The sequence below is a fragment of the Scaptodrosophila lebanonensis genome, unplaced genomic scaffold (genome assembly GCF_003285725.1).
Source record: "Scaptodrosophila lebanonensis strain 11010-0011.00,11010-0021.00 unplaced genomic scaffold, SlebRS2 tig00000080-arrow-pilon, whole genome shotgun sequence".
NCBI classification, from domain to species: Eukaryota; Metazoa; Arthropoda; class Insecta; order Diptera; family Drosophilidae; genus Scaptodrosophila; species Scaptodrosophila lebanonensis.
The window spans coordinates 2,679,958-2,702,121 of record NW_022060561.1 but is presented as its reverse complement, the minus strand read 5'-3'; the positions used below and the strand labels follow the sequence as shown (position 1 = coordinate 2,702,121).

Below are 22,164 nucleotides of genomic sequence, written 5' to 3'. Positions count from 1 at the left end.
ATTGTCGAGCAAGTAATTATAAAAGCAACATTATTATTATTGAGTCATGCCGTTCTATACGTTTGCGGGTGTAGTCAATAATACTATATATTCACAATCAACTCACATTTAACCGATATGTCTTAAATTTATTTTAAATTCGCTTTCAATAAGCCATATTAATTTTAAATATGTATGTATGTATGTATATGTGAGTGACTAATTTATATAGTTTTGGCCATTTTTTTGCCATTATTAGTTCCCTGAAAGCATTTTTTTACGAGTACACGTGCATATATTTTATGAAGCACTTACCCAGCAAATGCGCCTACGGCCATACTTTGTTGCAGAGGTTGTTGTTGCTCTATTGTTGTTGTTTTTGTTGCTGTTGAGCTTTGCTGCAATCGCTTGTTTTAGTGGTTGTTGTTGTTGTTGTTGTGACTGCAGCTGCAAGCAAGCGGGGGCCGTTTGGTTTTGGCATTGGAACAAACACAACAAAAATGTTGATGAATGTTCCATAATTAAACAAAATAAACGTTTTTTTTTATATGTATATTAAATTTGCTTTTTTTGCTTGCATTTATTTGCGTTTTTAATAGCGTGCTTTTAATAATTAAGAACTTTTAGTTGTTATTATTATTGTAGTTAGAGTTGTTGTTGCTGTTGTTGGTGGTTGTGGTGGTGGTGGTGGTATTGGTATTGGTGCAGCGGTTGCTTTTGTGTGCTACTGTTGTTGTTGTTGTTATTATTATTGGTGCTTGATGGGTTGATGGCAGTTGCAGTTGATGATTGGGCGCTTGATAGACTGTTTGATCGATTGGTTCGATTCGATTTTGGTTTTGATTTTGGTTTTGGGCTGAGCAAAATTTATTTATCATTATTAATGCATTATTTGTTGTTTTTTTGCTTGAATTTTAATTGGAGATGTGTTTAGTTAGAGTTTAGTTGGGTGATTTAGAATGATGATAGTTTTAGGCTGGCGATTTCTATTTAGCATTTTTGTTTATTTATTAATATCATTTACAATTATGAACACTTTCTTTGCTTGGTTGTTATTTATATTTTTAATATATGTGTTTTGTTTACGGAGCTATTTAAATATTTGCATATAGCATTAAGGTGATGAGCAACATTTTAATAAAAAACTTGTTAAAGTAGTTGCATTTTAGCTGTGAATGAAACAGAAAGACAGAGGGAGAGAGAAATGGGAAGATAGAGAAAGAAATGGCATAAGTATGCATATTTTTTAAATGCTTATATTTTAATAAAAGTTCAATTATATGAGCAACAGTAAGAAATATGGCATTTCTTTATTTAAATCGAAATTATTTTTAGTTGAAAAGAAGTTATGCTTGACGTAAAAATATATTCCACACACTTTTCGTTAAAAAAAAACTAGTGTGCCGTTTTTAAGAAGTTGATCTGCGGATAAGTAATTAGTTTCTACATTCAATAAACAATATTAAAAGTAAAAATTTGTATTCACGGTTAATCCCAAAAGCAACAGCGAAGTCTAACAACGAAAACAAAATCTTTATTTCTTTACTAAATCGTTTTTTTTGCTGGAGAGATGTTTAATTGTGTCGACAGCTTGTCTAAGATGCGCTTTTAGGAGCCTTGAGCCTTGAAAATACACGAGTATTCAACAAAAGCTGAAATATTGATTTCAAGAATGCGTAGCGTGTTTAAACATTTAATATTATTTTCTGCTACAAAGAACGCAAAGGGCTTTAAGTTTCTGAGAGCTGCGATTATTGCCCAAAATAGTTATTCACTGTTTAGAAAAAATGCATCGAATCCCAGATAAGTTAATTTTCGAAAACTCCCGAAATATTTGAAACACTGTTAAATATATTCTAATAATAGCTGCTTAGATCTATTTTAAGTTCAGAAATGCTGACTCAAATATACCAACACATGCAATGCTCTATCAAATTAGGAATGAGTTTCATTTGATGTTTAGTTAATGAGGTAAACATATCGCTTTTAAGCTACCTACATAAATATTATCAGGATAAAATAATGCTCAAAAGCTGTTTGAAGGTCAACTTTATTTTGAAAGGCTTTAGAGAGCTGTGTAGAAAACTTAAGGAATGTATCCTGATTACTATAGTATGTGCACCCTAGGAAGGGAACATTGCCTGACAATTCTAGTGAAGCTGTGCAAGAGTCCAATCACTTTCAGTCTTCATAAACGCGTCTTAAAGAACCCCTTCCTAAAATACTGGCAGATCTGCCTGTTAACTACAGAGCTTAATCCTTAATTGTCGAATGAATATTTAGTTCGATTCATCATTATAAATAAATAAATAAAAGCAAATAAATGTGTTTATATTATATTGCCATATTTCGTTTTGTTTTAAATAGTGGTCTTTGTTTATTTCATTTAATAAATCATGCTCAGATACAGATACAGATATAAGATGTTTTATATTAACTCACAATGAAAATATAGAATAATATTATGTTATATTTTCAACTTAAAAATATAAAGCTTTTGAGGCTTTATAACTGTAACTATACAATAATGCCTCGTTGGCTGCTCTGCTCATTGAATTCGTCTATGGATAAAGGGAATATATTTCACATTTCTGTAATAAATAGCTTTCTACAAGAGTGATTGTTGCTTGCTTAGTGTTTACAGACAAATTGTACGCATCTTAATCCACATACGTACGAGTATCTGCCGCACATTGTCAAATCAAATTCAGAACTGAGCCGGCAAGCACTACTTCCAACTAACTTAAGGACATGCGAGTACAACAACTAAGTAGTTTGAAAGAAAAACAATTTCGGCACTAACACCAGCCCCACTCACAATTGCGACACTCAAAACTGTCACAGCCCATAAAATTCAATTCAATTCAATACAGTTTCAAGCAATTGCCAGATTACGCCCACCACGTGCCACGATTTACGGCAAAAGTTTTCAAGCGCACTCAGAATGAAAGAAGAGGAAAAAAAACTTCAACGAGAACAAGCAACATTAGTTTAATGTGCTTGGCCATTGATAACTATGAGTATTTCGGGATATATAGCTAGATAGAGTGATAAAGTTAAGAGGGGAAACGAAAGCCAACATTGAAATTTCCGTTATGGGCAAGTCACAAAAAAAAAAATGAAATAAAAATTGCAAAAACGAATGAAAAGAGTTGCCCCCCACCCCATTCACAATCTCTCGCACTAAGCTCGAGTCCAAAGGAGGACCAAAGGTTTCCTCACCGCCAATTGTTGTTGTTGCTCTTCTTGTTGTTGTAGTTGGCACTGGGCCTTTGTTGTTGCTGTCAAGCAGCCAACAAGCATTTTTATTTATGACAATTTCATTGTCTTGCCACCATGTCCGTCGCTTTTCTTTGCTTTCTTTTTCTTTTTTCCGCAATACTCTACCAGGCTATTGCTATAACTTTGATTATACTTGACGCAAGCACTTTGCCTGCCATGGTGGTAAATATTTTTATCAAACTTATGGAGGATCCTAAGGTCACATGATACTAGATAGTTTGGCCAATTGAAAATTGCTTGTATTTTGAAAGATATTGTTAATATAGAGATTGAAAATTGTGTAAATTTTAAAAGATATTGTTAATATATATTGTTATTGTTCGCAACTATTTGTTAATTTAGGCATTGATTTCGTTTGATATGGAAATTGTTTACATTTTAAAAATATTGCTAATCTCCTAACCTTATTCGCTAAGTTAAGCATTGAATTAATTTGGTGCTTGATGCTTTGGAATCAGAATAGGTTACAATACTCAATACCTTTATGATTTTTTTATAATTTTTTTTTTTATTTTGAATTCATTTTTAAGAAATTAATTGTAAAGTTTCTATACTTTGACTTATTTCTTGTAGATGCCATTTTAGTAACTTATATATTTCTTCTGTTACAACGAAAAGTACCTCATGTTTATGAATTTTAAAATAAAATAAATATGAATATTAATATAAATTATATAATAAAGAAATATTATAAACTAAATAATACATACTTTTGTTGCAACATAATTAATATAATTTTTAACTATATTGAAATAATTATTGCAATAAAGAGAATAATTTAGCAAGGGTATTTAATATAATTAATATAATTTAATATATAAATATAGTTTTTGAGTATACATATTGAAATAATTATTACATTAAAGGGAATAATTTTGTATGGATATTTAATATAATTATTGAATTAATATAATTTAATATATAAATATAACTTTTAAGTATACATTTTTAAATAAATTGCAATAAAGGGAATACTTTTTGCAAGGTTATTAAATATATTTAATATAATTTAATATATAAATATAGTTTTGAGTACACATATTAAAATAAGTATTACAATAAAGGGAATACATTTACAAGGGTATTTAATATAATCAATATAGTAATATAATTAAATATATAAATATAATTTTGAATTATACATATTAAAATAATTATTACAATAAAGGAAATAATTTTGTATGGATATTTAATACAATTAATTAATTAAAATAATTTAATAAATAAATAAAACTTTTAAGTATACATATTAAAATAACTATTGCAATAAAGGGAAAACTGCAAGGGAATAGAAATATAATTAATAAATAAATATAATTTAGCATGTAAATAGAATTTTTAACTATATTGAAAGGGTTATTACAATAAAGGTAATAATGTTTGGGAAGTGTATTGAAGCTTCGGTATGGCAATGTCATGAGCATGTGTCCCTTGTCTTACTTTTATTTAGCGCCTTTTATTTATTTACAGCAGACGACGAACTACCTACACACCCATAGATACACACACAAATGCATGCATAGTTAGCTGCCAGGTCTATTGTGTAGCATACTTTTGTGCGCGCGGCGTTATCAAACGTTTTCCGCACTGTTACGCATATTTCTTTCTATATTTCGTTTATTTTTTTCTAGTTTTTTTTCAAATAAAATCGGCTACATCTTTATCTATGTAGATATCTATATGTATGTGTGCAATGTTTAGCTGCTGTTATCACTGAACACACACACACACACACACACATACACAAACACACACGCAGAGAGCGAAACAGGCACTCAGCGCCCATTGATGGAAGTTTGAGTGACTTTTTGCATGAGTTGAGTGAATGAGCAATGCAAAGAAGTAACTGTGAACTTAACCTGAGCTAAAGCTGAGCATTGGAAGCAGCCGCCAGACTCTGTTTACACTTGGAAGCTGACGACGAGGACGACGACGATGACTGCCAATTGTTGCAAACGCTTGTTGCAAAGAAGAAGATGATGATGAAAAAAAAGCAGGCAAGCAGTCAGCCAGCCAGCCAGCCAGGCAAGTGGTCTGTGTACCTTTTTTTCGGTGGGAGTGAGGGCTGGGGGCAGGGGCAACGAAATTCCCGCACTGTGCGCCGTGAAAGCTCGACAAACATAAATACACACCTACCAAATATTTATGTATAAGCAATTTTTTGCCAGCCCTTGTTTCAAAAAATGTAAAAATCATGCGAATGAAATTGGATAATGCTGAATGGCTCACTGGCACTTGCTTGGACTGGCTTAGAAATTTATTTAATTAACTTCTCTGTCTCTGCGTTGGCCATAGTGGGCTATGAAAGTGCCATAAATCTGCGGCAGCTTTCTTCTGATAAAACGGCAGCAGAGTCTAAATTGTCTTTTAAGTGTTTTATGACAGGCACATGATTTTGGAGAGCATTTCCTGCGAGTGCCTAACGGCAATTTTTTGAGTTTTCATTGTTGCTGCTGCCCGTGCCACAAACACACACAAACACACATACACAATTGCTCAACAAAAATTCAACAATCAGCGCCGACATTAGAAGTCCACAATAGCCAAACAACAAAAACAAAATCAAAACTTTCACTTGTTTGCTTTTTGCGCAAACTGCTGATTAGAAATGCTTTTGATGTACTTCTACATACATGCAGACATATATTGTAGACATATATATACGTGAAGGTACAGTAAGAGCTTGTTAATTCAGACACTCAGCATGGAAAACAATCGTTTGTCTATTATTTTCGCGTATTTTCTTTTCTTTATTTATCTACTTTTTGACAGTTTTTGGGCGTCTTTTGAATTTAAGGTCGTTTCTTTGCTTCTTAAAATTGGAAATATTGTGTATTCAACAAAATGCTTTATAGAAAGCAATGGAAAGCGATTCAATATAAATTCTTCGGGTTTTCAAATTATAAACTTTCTGATATCTTCAGTAAAAATCCTTTTCGAATAACTGGAAAAACATATTTCATAATTAACGATAGCTGCTGCTTTCCACCTTTCAGCTACAGTTTTAGGGAAAGTTTGAGAAAAGCGAGAATGATTTAAGAACAACATAGATCGAATTATTAAATTATTCAGCTACGCATTTCAATTCTTCAGGTAATGTCAGTTAATGTGGCGGTAGCTCGCAAATCTATTTCCAAAAATTATTTCTTTTTCATCATAAATATAATAAAGTCTTACAATTAATCAATTATGAAAAATATGAAACGAAAAGGAAATTGCTACGTTTGAATGTGTATAAGGTTTAAAGCTTTGAGGTATATTACCTTATTTAATTTAAAAATAAGAGTAATGAGTAGTACATATAACTTTATTTCTATTGAGTTGAGACAGTGCAGAATATCCCTTTCTTTATATATCGACACATATTTTAAAAACGGCTATAAAATGTAAAAATTTCTTCAAAACCAGCTAACTAATATAAAACTCTAAAAAATGATAAATATACAAACAAAAAATCCAAATTTGAATATATGTACTTAGGTATATAATATTGAAAAAATGATAGAAATAACTCTTAAAAGTCTTTTTATTTGATCATGTTTATTGAATGTATTTTTTTTAAAATTTGTTTAATATTTTAATGTTTGATAAATGGCTAAATGGCTGAAAACAAATGATATCTCAACAAAATTGAATTCATAAATAAATTCACCTTTAATTAACTTAATATGTTTTATGTACATATGTACATATTTATTGGAAATTTATTATTAACTCTTTATGTATTTGTGTAGGTATTGCCTTTTTAATATTACTAAAACTTAAATATAAAAGTTAGGTGAAAAATATTAGAAAGAACATAAACGTGACTAAATTTAAAACATTTGTTTCGAATCCCTGCAATCATAATCGCAGACGCATGGTCGAATTTCAAGTTTTTATTAAATTATTATTATTATTATTTAAATTTATTGTCCAACCAAGGACGGATCTTAAATGAAGACTAAATAGATAAAAAAAAACATTTCTGAAACCCATCAGCTATACCTTTTATATAGGTTCCATGATATGAAATAGAAATAATAGATTAATCAAACATTTACAACTTATTTTATATAATTTTCTGGACCTATTCACGTTTTTTATTAAATTCAATAAAAATGCAATTTGTTCGAAGCCTTAATGGCATGTTGCTTTTCAGTTTCGTAATTTGAACAATTGTTCAGGCTATGGAATTTTTACTTTATTGCATTGTAGGCATTTGTGTGTGCGTGTGTGTGTGTGCTTAACCAACCAAAAACACGCCCTCACGGCCATGCACAACACAACCGAACACAACAGAACACTTTGTGGGAATTGCAATAACCTTAATTAAACATAATGAGTAATTAAAAACTTTTATACATAATTTGATTTGGCGTCGGTGCGACGTCGACGCTGCTGCTAACGACAAAATTCGCGCAAAATTTATGGAAAAGTTTCAATATGCGCGCCATTTTGCTAAATTGTTGTTCCCCTTGTTGCTGTTATTGTTATTGCAATTGCAAAACAACAATAACGTGCCCACAATGCCACACGCAATATGCGCCAAAAAAAAAGAAAAAAACGAAACGAAAACAACAAAAAAAAAAAAGGAGAGGCAAATAGAAAATTGTGAAGCTTGTGGCAGGGCAGAGAGGTCAGAAAATACATAGAAGCAGCGGCAGCGAACAATGATGAATGTTATCTTGGCCAGTTGTTCTTACCTACAATGTGGTCGAAACCAGATAGATGGGAAAGACGGAGTGAGAAACAGGGTGTGGGACAGACATGGACGTGGACTGAGAGGGCCCAAGCAGCTGTTTGAACAAGAATGTATCAGCAATAGAGACTTATTATAATAAGTACTAATAATTATTTTATGAGATAAACTAAAGGCGATGACAAGACAAATACATAAAATAGATAAATAAAATAAATAAGATTTGTAAACCTGAAACCTATTTGAAACAGCTAGAACAGAAGCATGATTGAACTAATTTCAAGGATATTGAAATTTAATAACTGTCCCACCTATAAATGTTCTTAAATAAAGATTAAAAAAAAAGTTTTTATTATGCTGCTATAAAAACAATTTAACATGTTTTTTTTACTATTTTACAATTAATAATTATATTAATACCACTTTCATGACATTTATTGAAAGTAGATTAAAGTCAAATTTACAAATAATAAATATAAAAGTTAGCTAAATAAAAACGTAAATTTATTTATTAATAAACTTTCATTAGAAAGAAATAGGTAGCATATAAATATTTAAAAATATGATAAGAATTATAACGATAAAAAAAGAATATGGACAGATAGCTCATCATTATAAATAAATATGTTTTAAGTTTAAAAAATTTTACTGGCTATATATTTAAAAAAAGTCTAATTCGGGGAAGTAGGGTCGTCTAATAGGACTACTAGCAGAAGATCAGTTAATGGATAAGGCAAGCGTGGAACATATAGAAGCAGCTTAAAATATACCCAAGATTAGAATGTAGTCCGTAGAAGAAAATAAGGAGGGACATTCAAACTAAGGTAAAATAGTATACGTGAAATTTAAGTACACAGATAGAAAGAAAAGATTGAAAAATTTATTTTAAAAAAGTAATTCAAATAAATTAAGAATAAATTTAAGCGAGTATTATTCCCTGCTTTTTCAAACCTTAATGCGCAGATTAATTATTTTGAAATCGAAAAACTCTCACAGGAATGTGTAACTAATTCAGTTGAGTTATATAATGATAGAAAGAAAAGTTTGAGAAATTAAACAAAAATAATAATAATTAACATAAAATGAAAATTAATTTAAGCGAGTATTGGTTTCCCTTCTTTCAAAGCTTAATCGCAGATGAATTACTCTCACAGCAATTTGTAACTAATTCAGCCGAGTTATATGTATTTGATTTCAACTAATCATACCGACAAGTTTTGAAAAGCTTTGTCGCACATACGAGCATAGAGTGCGGACAATGAGTAAAGAGAAATCAATCAATAAATATTGTTAATATCCCTACGCTACGCCCATGAAGAGAGTGAGAGAATGCGAATGAGAGGGGCCGAGAGGGCAAGGTGGAAAAACGAAGTGTATGGGTGGATTGGCATGAAAAGGAAATGCTACAAATCTTTGAAGTTGAACAGCAACAACAACAAGTACTGAAATGTGCACTCAGATTGAAGAAAGTTGAAAAAATAAAGCTACAATAGAGCGGACTACAAAAACAAATAAATAGGTAGATTATGTGTGTTGGCTTTTTATTTTTGTTTTAAAATATACTCGTATACACATACAAGAGCAGAGCTGCTTCCAAATGCAATGAAGCACTAAAGGAAATGAAGATAAGCACAAATTAAAAATTTACCAGAATGAATCATTAAAATGTGTACAGAAAAAAAGAAGAGCATAATTGTCAAGAGTTTATTAAGTTTGATTGAAGCCAGGGTTAAGAGGTAATTATCTAGATCTTTATGCTCCGGAATTGGGCTGCAGATTTGACCTTAACAAGACAGTTTTAAATTTTTTAGATAAGAGACGAATCTTACAGAAGTTTTAAACTGCAAGTCATTCTTAAATCATGCTTTATGCGATGTTGGTAGTCGCTCCGTGATTTGAACCTAGTCATATACTCAGGAACAAACTCACATACTTGTAGTGGAATTCTTGCTTCTAGCTTGTTTAACTATGCCAGGCCCCTAATTGGATCATCAACTAATTATGTAAATATGTTGTGAACGCTTATAATGCTTCGTATGCCGAATTCAAGCAAACTTTGAAGCTTTAAAAATCCATTGCCTTGGAATCATTCTGCTCGTGCCAAGCTTATTTCACATATTTCATTTTCTGACTGACCTGAATTTTTAAGCCATTCAAATAGGTCTATAGCATGCTAGTCCTTTCTCTTTTCCAAGGGCTTGCAGGACAACAACTTCAAGGGCTTGAAGCTATGGAGCTGAGGCCACGAAGAAGGGGAAGAAAATAGGAAGAGGAGTCTGACGTATTTTATGATGACATGGCATTAGATCTGTTCAATTAAGCCGCCATATTTGTAATTTGCATTGCATTTTCTTTTGTTAAATTATTGCAGCAACTATTCTGTCTGTCTAGTACGCTAAAATGTTAAATGAGAAAAGCCAAAAGAACCTCAATACTCCAACAAAACTCAACCACTACCAAAAGTTCGGGTGTCAAATCAATTGAGATAAGGACTGTTAAGCAGATTGGCAGCCAATTATAGAGAGCGCCAATTGGGAGCAAGTACGAGCTTGTAATGACACCTATTTTATATCGATGTTGCATCCCTCCCTCATTTTGCTTTCTTCTTACTCCATTCGTAACTAAATCTTTTCACATTTTTCACGTTTCAAAAAGTTTGCATGTGCGCTATCGTTATTGAGTTTTCTGCAACACTTCCTGCGGTTGCACATCAATTAAGCAAAGGTTTAATATACTGACCAAAGTTAATAACAAACTACTATTTTGGGACCTGTGTGCTGTCAACTCGCACACAAAACTTATGCCTGGCATATGGAAACTTTTCCCAAGGTCCACAGTTCAAGCATAAAACCAGGCTTTCCTATCACTCGCACTCGAAGTTAAGCAACAAAAACTATAAATTTAGGCATTCCCTTTGAGAGAAGGGGTGCCACAGTTCGTTGCCTTTCCAAAGACACCTGTCTATAAGCACGTATGTCTGTGTGTGTGTGTGTGTTTGTGTGTGTGTGCATGTATGTGTTCGTACTCCCAACAGAAAGTTGTAAACCGTCAAGTTAGTGCAACAAAGTTGCGTTTCGTATGATGATGAACATAAAAGAACGCAAGCAAATATTCGCTGCACACAAGTTCACAAACACACACACACGTATACTTGAAAACATATACTCGTGTGTGCGTGTATATATGTGTGTTACTGTTAACTTACTCAAGACAAACACACACACACACGGTAAAAAGGTTAAGGCAGCAACAAAAGCGCTGAGCGCAGCCAAAAAATTTTTGGCAGTTGTGGCTGTGATGCGAAGACACTGCACAGTGGAATGCTTTAGCTTTTCTGTTATCAAAAACAGCTGATTATTTAAAAGACTAATTGAAGCAAATATTCATATTTTTAGAAATTTAAATCAGTAATTTATTAAATGAGTGAAATACTTAAAAGAAAAATAGTATTTCAAGAATCATATCATCATTATAGAGGTAAACCCCACACTAATTCTAGTTCTTGTCCTGCTGAATTTATTTTTACAATTGTCAAAGAAACAGAAAATAAAGTATAATGTATCATTTATTCTTTACTAGGCATTCATTTCCAAATAATACTTGTATATAGAAGAGAAATAATATTAATTCAATCATTATGGGTATAAAAACGCATTGGAACTTAGGATTAATTCGTAATTGCAATTATATCAATAAAAAAATAAGCTTATAATATTTATTACATTTATTTTAAAGAGCTTAAATTAAATTATTAATTAAACAATTAAAAAAAATAGTGTTATTAGTTGCTAGTTCTTGGTAGTTAGTTAATAGTTCTAAATAAATATTTTCAAATACTTCTGAAAATTCAAAGAACAATTTTCAAATAAAAACCCAATCTAAAAAAATATTGTAGATTTTTTATTTTATTTTTAAAATCTGTAGTTCAATAATTAGAATAGAGATTAATTTATCGAATTAATATTATATATTTTATTTATTCTATTTTTTATATTTTGAATAAATAATATTCAAATTCATAGTAAAATATAATGTTTTTCAATCACTTGCTAGTTGTAAGGAAAAAAGCTATAAATTGTTTTTGTTAAATAATGGAATATCACATTTTTTTGGTGGGAAATATAATATAGGCTAATGTTTTAGGATTTATATATTTATTAGAAATAAATAATTTCTATAAATACTCCATTATTTAATCACTTAAATATTTAAAATTTATTTTTAAATTTTTTCAACTTAAAACTTGCATCTTTAAATGTAAGATAAACATAATTGTTGCTTATCAACGGTTTTGGACGCACTGTGCGGCGGCTGGTATGAAGATGAAGACGATGGGAGCGTTGTTAAAATAAAATAGAAACGAACGTAAGGCGAGCAATAAAAGTGCGTAAAGAAAAATAGAAAAGGCCATAGAGCTAGAGCCAGGCAGCGAGAGTAAAAGCAAAACGGAGAAGAAAAGAAAAGGAAAAACGGCAAAAAAGAACGATGACGATGTCGAAATTAATACGAAAAATCACATTAAAACTTGAAGCAACGAGTGACGAGCGTCGAGTGAAGCTGTGCGTGTTTGTGTGTGTGTGTGTGTGTGTGTGCCATAAGGAGGGCAGAAGGAGGAAGGGAGGAAAGGGGGAAAGGGAGCAAATTGTGGCACGGGAGCAAAGCGAATGAAGTAAGGGCAGTTGAGTTGGGTATTTTTCGTTGGGTGGGTTAAAGACGAAACATATTGTGCGTAGACGCCAGAAAAAGGACGAACAGGACGCACGCATATACAAAGACACACACACACACACACATGCATACACACATATATAGAGCAATACAGACAGACGTCGTGGCAATGGCAACGTGTTTATGTTTAAGTGTTTTGGTGCACGGATATATAGAGGCGGGCACGCAGACAGCGGCAAGAGATAGACCCACACACACACACACACACACACGCATACACGCATAAATGTGTTATGTATTGTTGTACATAAAGTGGAACGATTTGACTGACTGGGAGTGTGTGTGTGTGTGTGTGTGCATCGATGTGTATGTATTTCTGCTTTCAATTTGTGTTTTAGCATTTAGCTGTAGGTATGTTTGTTCGTTCGTTCGTTTGTTTATTTGTTTCTACTTATGTATGTATGTATGTACGATATAAAACTTTTTATGATGTCTACACTGTCGCTTATCAGGCAGCCATGCCGCGACAACAAAAACAACAACAACAACAATTGGTCGCAGCAGTGAGCAATGCTTGTAATAACTTCGACTGACTTGACTCGACTCGTCTCTACTGTCCAACGTGCAGATTTTTAATGGGTCTGATGCCCAAGGGGGCCAACGGTGCTCGTAAGTAGAAGCAGAAGCAGCAGCAGCAACTGCCGCCTAAGGCAGGTCCAGTCTATAACCGTTGGCCATAACGCGCTCACTGCTGGCGCCCTACTGGGCCGCACAGCTTTAACTGAAAGGGTCAACTTTGCGAACTGTGAAGAGGGCCGGCAGGCAGCAATGAGTGGATGGCAAATGAATATACAATCAAAATTATTTACATACATACATATCTATGTAAATATGCACACAGAGAAAAAATTGTGGGAATTGTAATTCTATATTTAAATCGATGTCAAATAATGATAACATTTTTATTTTAAATACATTTTTCAATATTTGAACAATATTCTGGTGTTTTAATGCTGTTTTGTGTTTCAAGATTGTGTATTATTAAAGCTTTTTAGTTCTGACAGTTCTTGATTTTGCATAGTCTATTTATTATTGATCTCTTATCGTTTTAGTTATCTTTATTCTATAATTTATTTTATAATTTATCCAATTCCTATACAAACAATTTCTTTTCGATAACTTGAAACAACCTACAACAATCAATATTTGAACAATATTCTGGTGTTTTACTGCTGTTTTGTGTTTCAAGATTGTGTATTATTAAAGCTTTTTAGTTCTGACAGTTCTTGATTTTTCATAGTCTATTTATTATTGATCTATTATCGTTTTAGTTATCTTTATTCTATAATTTATTTTATAATTTATCCAATTCCTATACAAACAATTTCTTTTCGATAACTTGAAACAACCTACAACAAATCAATGGGTAACATATTCATAGTTCATATTTATAGTTGTACCTTTCTGAAGAAAAATGAATTGGGAATTTTAGCTCAAAACATAAAACCATAAGTTTTAATTCCCGAATACTGTGAGCGTTAACGCACCCTAGAAAAATATTGCACCTTTCTACAGTTGCAATGAATTATCTTAATTGTTATATTATTCGTTTGGGATTAAAAGATTAAGGGGGAGGGAGATAAAGATGAAAAAAGAATGTAAAAGCATCAGAGCTTGAGATTTCAGGACACTCTTACAGTTTTAACCTCTCTTGCATGCTTTAATCGAGGTTTAAATATTTATATTAAGCTCCCAGGCATTATTTAACAATATTTTTTTTATTAAAATGCGATATTCTGGTACTTTCAAACTCTAACTCTTGACTTCAACACAATTCGAGAAGAAGTTGTCCTTTTTCTATCAGTGTAAAATTATATATGCATAGTAAGTATGTATAGTATTGTTTGTACGATCCAAAGCAGATGTTCATGTGCTGAAATATGCACTTTGTTATAAACACAAACATTTTAAACTTTTAACAAAAATAACAATTAGACTCTTCAGTAAAGGCTGCTAAACTGCCTAAAGAGGTTTTTGATTTACATTAATTAAATATATTAAGCTTAAATTTACAATAGTAACGAATTTAAATGCATAATATCTAAACAGTTTAGCACTCAGTCTTCAATTCAAACTATTAATAAATGGAAATAAGAAAAGCAGCAAGCTAAAAAATTCGTAATTACTTTTTGTTAAAGTCTTTGCAAATAAGTAAAAGTTGGGAAGGCTCTCACTCGAATCAGGTTAAAACTTGCGAGGCAATATTGATATTATATCGATGTAGAAAAACCACACTCTTTATCTCATTAATAAACATTCTTAAAGGCTATTTAGAAGAGGTTGTTGTTTTTTCACTGTAGTACCATCTTTCAACTCGGTCCTTTAATTGAAAATTGTTGAAACAGTTTGGCTTTGACTTGTCGGAAAAACTACTTTCCACTTGTTTGCGATGCCAGCCTACAATGCTGGCAAACTTCATCAAAATTGAAGCACATGCCATGCCTCTTTCAAAAACAAACTTCTGATGGGCACTCTTCCATTAGGCCCCATTCATTAGGTTTCGAAATACAATTTAGCGACCCATTTATGTCAGAACTCAATGCCAGCAGCCACTAGGTAAACAAATGTCTTGTGCTCAGTCAAGTGCACTAAATGCTTGCTGCCATCGCTTAAATGTTGTCTCATGTTCAACTCGTTAACGCAAAGTTGGGACCGAATAAACACAGTGGCGGTCTAGGGTAGCGAGCTTGCACAGATTTGACATTTTTTCCTCTTCAATTTGGCTTTAATTTGTGTGAAAGTTTGACGCAGCACTATTTATATGGGGCCCCCCATTGGGCGCCAAAACTGTATCGCCACTGCACGGTCGCATTTTAAACTACACGCACGAGAAGCGAAACTAGGCGTAGTCAAGCAAAATGATTGATGAAAAATCTGCGTGTGTACACAACTTGGCACTCAACACACACACACTGATAGACACACAAGCACACACACACACACTCACACAGACAGATACAGCGTCGCACTTACGCCCACTTAAACAAGCCACAGCAGCATGCCCAGTAGTTGGCAAAAAGTTGCTGCTTCCATTTTTTTTTTGGCCGAAAACAAAATTGAATGATAAGGCATTGTGTTTGCGAGTGGGGCGGGGAGTTGCTTTTAAAATAAAACTTTTCCCACTGATTGATAGTTAGCAGCAAAAGTTAATTGCATGTGCCCCACACCACAGCTTCCTCCCCACTCCACGATGCTCCACAAAACCGCAACAATCGACCACAAAACTGCATTTTATGTATGCATATATATTGTAATTTTAGTTATGGTTGAAAAACCGAAAACAAAACAAAAATCACGCATAGTTCTGCACGCAGCGCACAAACAAACACAATAAAATTGCAATTTAAAGTTGCTTATAATTAAATTTTAATTACGTGCTCCGCAGCACAACGAATATGCATTCACTTGTGTGGCGCATGGAATGCACAAAATCTGTGGTGTGCCCGAGTTTCTGTTTTCGTGTAAAGTTATGAGCAAATTCTTTAATAGTATTATGAGAAGGAGTGCGGAAAGCACTCGCGCGCGATTTTTTCACACAATTTAGTCAAACAATTCACACGCATAACACACGTCAGCAAATTAATGCAACAGTCTGGGCATGAATGGGAAAATGAGAAATGCAGCTTATTTAGGACTTTAATTAAATTATGCGCCATTTAATTGATGTTGAAAGGCAATTAATAAATTTCACTCATTTAAAAATCTTTCCCCACATACTAAGTATACGCGTATTTTAAATGTTTCTAAATACTTTTAAATATTACAAATAAAATGTCATTTGTTTAAAACTTAGCGCAATAAATGTGTATGCTGGGAGCAAAGCAAATAATTATATTTGCAAGCAATTCATAAATGTTGCCTTCTTTCAACATTAAATTTAATTTTTCAGCACTTTGGATGCCTTTTTAAACCAAATTTTAAGCAATTTATAAATGTTTCCTTCTCTCAACATGCAATTTAATTTTGGTCCACTTTGGATGCTTTTTAAAAATCTTTATACATTCCCCACATATTTTGTACATTCTACGCGTCACCGCTTTGCATAATTTAATCAAATAAATTGCAATTTAGCTAAAAATGTCGTTTAATTGTTGTTAGAAAACTGCTTTTCCGCTGAAAGCGCAACAATTATGACAGCGACCAAAAATTGTAGCATACTTTTCAGCTGTTGCACAAAAAATCAAAACATACGCGAACGAAAAATGTGTAGCTAGGCTAGTTTTTAGAAATAGTTGTTTATTCAATTAAATATTCAATTAAATTTAAATTGTTTACCTTATTTATATAAATTTATATATAGTTCGTATTTATCAGTTGTATCTGAAGCAATCGCATTTACGGGCAATGTTTTATTGATTCGAATTCATGTGTGGTTGTGGTATGTATGCATAATTGCTAATAATAATTTTTTGCGCTTTATTTAAATATAGCTGCTTGTTGTTGTTGTGTTGTTGCTTTTCTTGTTGTTGTTGTTGTTGTTGCTATTGTGAACACAGTGATGTGATGAAGTTTAAACGACTAATACACGCACAAAATACACGCACACGCACTGAGAGACGCCAAAAAGCATTTGAAATTGTTGTGTAGAGTCGACACCAACACAAACACAAATACCAATACAAATTCAAATACAAACACACACGCACGCATACACACAGAGGGCAACGCGCTAACGAAATTGTTAAAAATTATTTATTTACTTAGATTTTATTTACGCTATTTTTGCTTGAATTATTTTGTGGTTTTATTTGATGTGTATTTGATAGATTTTTTTAAACAGTTGCAGTTAGGGCTGCTCTTGTTGTAGTAATTGTTTTTGTTGTTGTTGTTGTTGTTGGGCGCTCTAACGGTACACACACGCAAAAACTAACCGCGTCAACTCAAAAGTGCGTCCTGACTCGTTGTACCCTAACGACTTAATGCGCTCAACGCAGCTTTTCACACGGCCATGGACCGGAGTAGCTGAAAACCACACTGTCACACACACACACACACACACACTCATGCATACACCCGCACATGCAAGGCGAAGCTTCCAATACGAAGATGAAACCGTTGACTGTGTATGCTGCGTCCGCCATTCGGCTCACATCCTCATCGTAGTCGTAGTCCTCGTCGTCGTCGTCGTCCTTCTCGTCGGCTCTTTTGAGTGAAAGCTCACTGGAATGTTTACAATTGAGCATCTGAGTTAGTATGAACGCAAATCTCAGGCAGTCCCGCCGCCTGCCAGCGCATCCTTTGCGTGGGCGCTCAATGGTGTTGCTGGTGTGCTGGTCAATGTCTCTATACCTGCTGTTGCTGCTGCTCCAGAATGAAAAACAAAAAAAGTAACCGACTATGAGTGTAGCATCCACCAGCATACTCAACCCCCCTCTTCGTCGTCCTTTTGGTTTCAGTTCCAGGACGAAGTTTCATTAATGAGTGCGACAAGTGTGTGGCGCTCAAAATGCTCAACATGTGCGCGCTGCTGCTGCTTTTGAGTGCCTATTTGGGCGTCGCGATGCCAAACCAAACACACTTAACTAATGTCTGTAGAATATTTTAGTCTGATAACAGCTGCCGCAATGTTGTTGCTGTTATCAGCGGACACCTCGTATTGCAAACAGTCCACAATAAAGGACTCCAGGTACAGTGGGTTTAATGAAATGGAAACTAATTTTGGAACTTATTTAACGCTCGTTTTCTCAAGCCAACGGAGAGCTAAAATGTATACAACTGTTAATACTGTCCTTAATAGTATAAGTGGGCCTCGAAATGGGGGAAAGGGGACCGATTTTGATAACGAGATTTATATATATTTATGTTTAATACTACTGTACTAGTTCCGATTCCAGTATTAGTTCATATTTCTTTCCGTTTCTGTGATCTTTCAGAACAGGAACAGAAAAAGTTGCAGTCTTCGTGACGATTTCGACTTACCATCAGTTATGGTATAGATTGCGATTCCGGCATTGGTTTCGGTTGCTTTATTTGTCTAGGTATTTATTCAGGAAATGTTCTCATATAACTCAAAATATTCTAAACCTGTTTAAATAATAGTCCCGACACCATTTTTAGAGTGGACCTCTCTTAAATTAAATTTTAATAAAATATGTCTCCACTTTTGTCATGATTTTTGACGAATTAAATGTGTAGCCATGAGAAAATATTTTAAAAATGTTCAGTTCTCTGACAATTCGGACAATTTAGTATTATTGCAATACGAATTGATTGCTGAAGCTGTTAATTCAATTCCAGTGATCTTTTTAAACATCATTCTTTATAAATAAAAATACAATTTTTTTATATTTAGATTGGTACTAAGCTTTATTGATATATCTTTGAATAAAATAATACTTGCCTTTCCATTTAAAGACAATGAGGTAACTGTACTTTTAAGGGAGAGAACAACATAAGATTAAAGATATAAATTAAAGAAAATACGAACAAAATTGATGGTCGAGTTATGCAGAGTTACATTCCATATCACATTTTTCATCTTACAATCCTTAGCGATCCCTTGGCATTTTTCTAAACCACAACCCACTGTGCACCTCTCGTGGCTTTTTCGTTGCCAGCTTTATGCGTAGCTTAGGAACATGAATTATGGAAACCAATAAAATTAAGTGCATTAATGCGCTTTGTTGGACTATAAAATGAGGCCCGGTCTTTGGCGCCGATGGCAAAATACAATCGTACTTGTATATCCTTAATATACAATATGTTTGAATGTTTTTTGTGTGTTGCACACACATACAGATGTGTGTGTGTATAAATGAGCCTCTGGGCGCTAATATATTTCGTGTACTTCAAATCACAGCTAAATGCATAGGCTTCTAAGTGCACTAATTATATTATTGGACTAATTGATGTAAAGCGAACTAACTTTGTGGCTTTTCCCTCTCACGTGTTCAAAGCATCCTTTGATTTAGACTTTCTCGATTTGCACAAAGCGCTCACGCTTGTATTGATCCTTATAACTGTCTACAAAACGTAAGCGACCCTCGTATTTCAAATTCATAATGGTCTTGACTAAAGGCGGATGTTCGTTGCCCAGTTCGAGCCACAATTTGCCGCCGGGACGCAAATGGACACAAGCCAAATCAAAAACTAAACGGGCAACCCGCAAGCCATCCGGACCGCCATCCAGGGCGTTAATGTTCTCGTAGCTATGCATAGGAGAGGCGGAAATTAATAAAACATTTCTGTTCCTGCTGTTACTCTCTTCACTTACACGACCACCTCGGGATGCAAATACTGAAACTCCATTGTCTTGACATAGGGCGGATTTGATATTATCAAATCGTATTGCTTATCCTTCAGCTCCTCCGGCATATACTTGTTTTCCTCCATGGTATGGTTGTAGACCTTGAAACGCTGGTGCAGTCCCAGCAGCTTGGCATTCTCCCAAGCCAGTGCTGTGGCCGCTTTGCTGCGTTCTATGCCGGTCGCATCCACATGCGGCAGTGCATGCAACATGGACAGGGACATGGCGCCCGAGCCGCAGCCTACTTCCAGCATATCGATATGCTCCGATTCGCGATATTCCTCGATCACACGTCGTACAAACTCTTCAGTTTCGGGTCGCGGGATAAAAACAGTGGGTGCTGTCTTCAGTGTAATATCCATAAAATCCCATTCGCCAATGATGTGCTGTAGAGGCATGCGGGCGCAGCGTGCCTCACAGAAGCGCTCAAAGTCGCGCAATTGCGAGGAATTGAAGCTTACGTTGGCATAATTGTCGGGCACCGTGTTCTGTTGGAGAGCGGAGTAGGGGGCAGAAAAGTGAGGTTATAGCAGACGACTAAAAGCGACTGACACTGTATGAAACACACAAATTTACGCTGCAATACATGTGAGACAATGCATTTTAAGTTGAAATCGGTGTCCTCAACGCCAGCCTCTTTTAGTTTGCCCGCCCATCCGTCCAAGGCTTTGGTAACTGGCACCACAGTTTCATCCTTTGTTGTTTCTGTTACTGCGTGTTCGGCAGACGGCTGCGAGCTGCCGCTGCTGGCATAGCGCGTTAATTTTGCAGCTGCCAGGCAGCGCATTGGCTTTGTCAATAATTTCAGCATCATTTCGACTAATTACCTAACTAATATTGATTAATTTACAACAAACTTGAACATTTTTGTTGCACAAGCCAGTTACAGCTGTTCACATGTAGGCCTAAACAGATGTGCCTGTCAGTGTTGAAAAATACACGTAAGAATAAATATCGAATAGAGCAACAATCGATAGCTGGCCATAACAGCGCAACAGGTGACTTGCAGTGATTTATTTATTTGCTATTATTATTATTTTAAAAGTAAGTTTATTTAAATACACGACTATTGATTAATAGCTCTAGATCAATAATATTAATATTAAATAAATATGTAGAACTAGTGCCGAGATGCCGCAAATGTTGGATACTTTGGTGTTTAGTAGAAGCTCGTTCAAAGGTCATTTTATGTTGTTTACAATGTTTTTGTAATTCATCTTCCAGAGATAATGCTGCGTTCCAAGCTACTGAGTCTGCTGCCACGTGCCGCCGATGCCACAAGATGCATGTCCAGTGCCGCCACGAAGCTAACAACAGTGGAGGTGGATAGTAAGAGCGGCATAGCTACGCTTACAATGAACCGGCCGCCTGTAAATGGCCTGAACTTGGAACTGTTGCGGGATATTAATGCATCGATCGACGAAATTGAGAGCAATAAAAGCCGTGGACTCATACTGACATCGGTATAAATATATTAACCCAAAACATACGAAAAACATTACTAATTGTTGCCGTTCTAGTCGAATCCCACCATCTTCTCTGCCGGCCTAGATATAATGGAGATGTATAAACCCGATCAGGAGCGTCTGCGCGCTTTTTGGACAGCTCTACAAGATTGTTGGCTAGCACTCTACGGCAGCAGTGTTCCCACTGCAGCAGCCATCAATGTAAGCAGCTCTTAAATATGATAAAGAAGACACGACTCATCTTTAAACGGTTCTGCTTTTCTTGCAGGGTCATTCACCCGCCGGCGGTTGTTTGCTGGCCACCTCATGCGAATATCGCGTAATGCTGCCAAATTTTTCTATCGGCCTGAATGAAACTAAGCTGGGCATTGTAGCGCCTCTGTGGTTCATGGCGAGCTTTCTGAGCGTCCTGCCCAGACGTGAGGCCGAGCGGGCGCTCAATCAGGGTCGAATGTTTAGTACGGCCGAAGCATTGGAAGCCGGTCTAATCGACGAGATTGCCAGCAGCAAGGAGGAGGCGCTGGCCAAGTGTGCTGCTTTTATTGGCACTTTTGCCAAAGTAAATCCAATGGCACGTGCATTAACGAAACAACAATTTCGTGGTGCAGATTTGCGGCAATTGGAGAATGAACGCGCTCAAGATTTGGAGAAATTTTTATTCTTTGTAAATCAGCCGGCTGTACAGAAAGGACTGGGAATTTACCTCGATGGTCTAAAGAAGAAGGCCAAGAACTGAAATTGTTTGCATTTTGCCATTAAATCTCTGTTTTTTACATCATCTT

The 22,164-nt window shown here is 34.6% G+C and overlaps 3 protein-coding genes across 4 annotated transcripts in view; 2 read left to right on the top strand and 1 right to left on the bottom strand.

Annotated features, from left to right (window-relative positions):
* The window catches only part of LOC115625659 (alpha-ketoglutarate-dependent dioxygenase alkB homolog 4), a 184,139-nt gene extending 162,932 nt beyond the window's left edge, over positions 1 to 21,207 (top strand). The window contains exon 4 of the mRNA XM_030520789.1: positions 21,141 to 21,207. The gene's annotated coding sequence lies outside the window, so the exon portion shown is untranslated. The remainder of the gene's footprint in view (positions 1 to 21,140) is intronic.
* Positions 18,957 to 20,773, bottom strand: LOC115625658 (MTRF1L release factor glutamine methyltransferase). Its single transcript, XM_030520787.1, has 3 exons — positions 20,485 to 20,773; positions 19,884 to 20,404; positions 18,957 to 19,818 (listed from the first exon to the last, which is right to left on the bottom strand). Exons 1-3 carry the CDS (start codon positions 20,728 to 20,730, stop codon positions 19,578 to 19,580), a joined length of 1,008 nt encoding a protein of 335 aa, XP_030376647.1. The 5' UTR covers positions 20,731 to 20,773; the 3' UTR covers positions 18,957 to 19,577.
* LOC115625660 (enoyl-CoA delta isomerase 1, mitochondrial-like) lies at positions 20,895 to 22,160 on the top strand. 2 transcript variants are annotated; one of them, XM_030520791.1, is made up of 4 exons: positions 20,895 to 20,914; positions 21,141 to 21,379; positions 21,437 to 21,583; positions 21,651 to 22,160. In XM_030520791.1, exons 2-4 carry the CDS (start codon positions 21,146 to 21,148, stop codon positions 22,116 to 22,118), a joined length of 849 nt encoding a protein of 282 aa, XP_030376651.1. In that variant the 5' UTR covers positions 20,895 to 20,914; positions 21,141 to 21,145; the 3' UTR covers positions 22,119 to 22,160. The 2 variants fall into 2 exon arrangements, with proteins under 2 accessions (XP_030376651.1, XP_030376650.1); XM_030520790.1 differs by having other exon boundaries at positions 20,899 to 20,960.
* The last annotated feature ends 4 nt before the right edge of the window (positions 22,161 to 22,164 follow it).

What these genes read in the sequence shown, in the direction of transcription:
- LOC115625658 (XM_030520787.1), bottom strand. Translation starts at nt 20,730, where the DNA reads ATGATGCTGAAATTATTGACAAAGCCAATGCGCTGCCTGGCAGCTGCA. An exon ending in ATGTATTGCAGCGTAAATTT is followed by an intron (nt 20,405 to 20,484) that starts GTGTGTTTCATA and finishes GCTCTCCAACAG; the next exon opens with AACACGGTGCCCGACAATTA. An exon ending in TTGCATCCCGAGGTGGTCGT is followed by an intron (nt 19,819 to 19,883) that starts GTAAGTGAAGAG and finishes TCCTATGCATAG; the next exon opens with CTACGAGAACATTAACGCCC.
- LOC115625660 (XM_030520791.1), top strand. Translation starts at nt 21,146, where the DNA reads ATGCTGCGTTCCAAGCTACTGAGTCTGCTGCCACGTGCCGCCGATGCC. An exon ending in GTGGACTCATACTGACATCG is followed by an intron (nt 21,380 to 21,436) that starts GTATAAATATAT and finishes TTGCCGTTCTAG; the next exon opens with TCGAATCCCACCATCTTCTC. An exon ending in CCACTGCAGCAGCCATCAAT is followed by an intron (nt 21,584 to 21,650) that starts GTAAGCAGCTCT and finishes CTTTTCTTGCAG; the next exon opens with GGTCATTCACCCGCCGGCGG.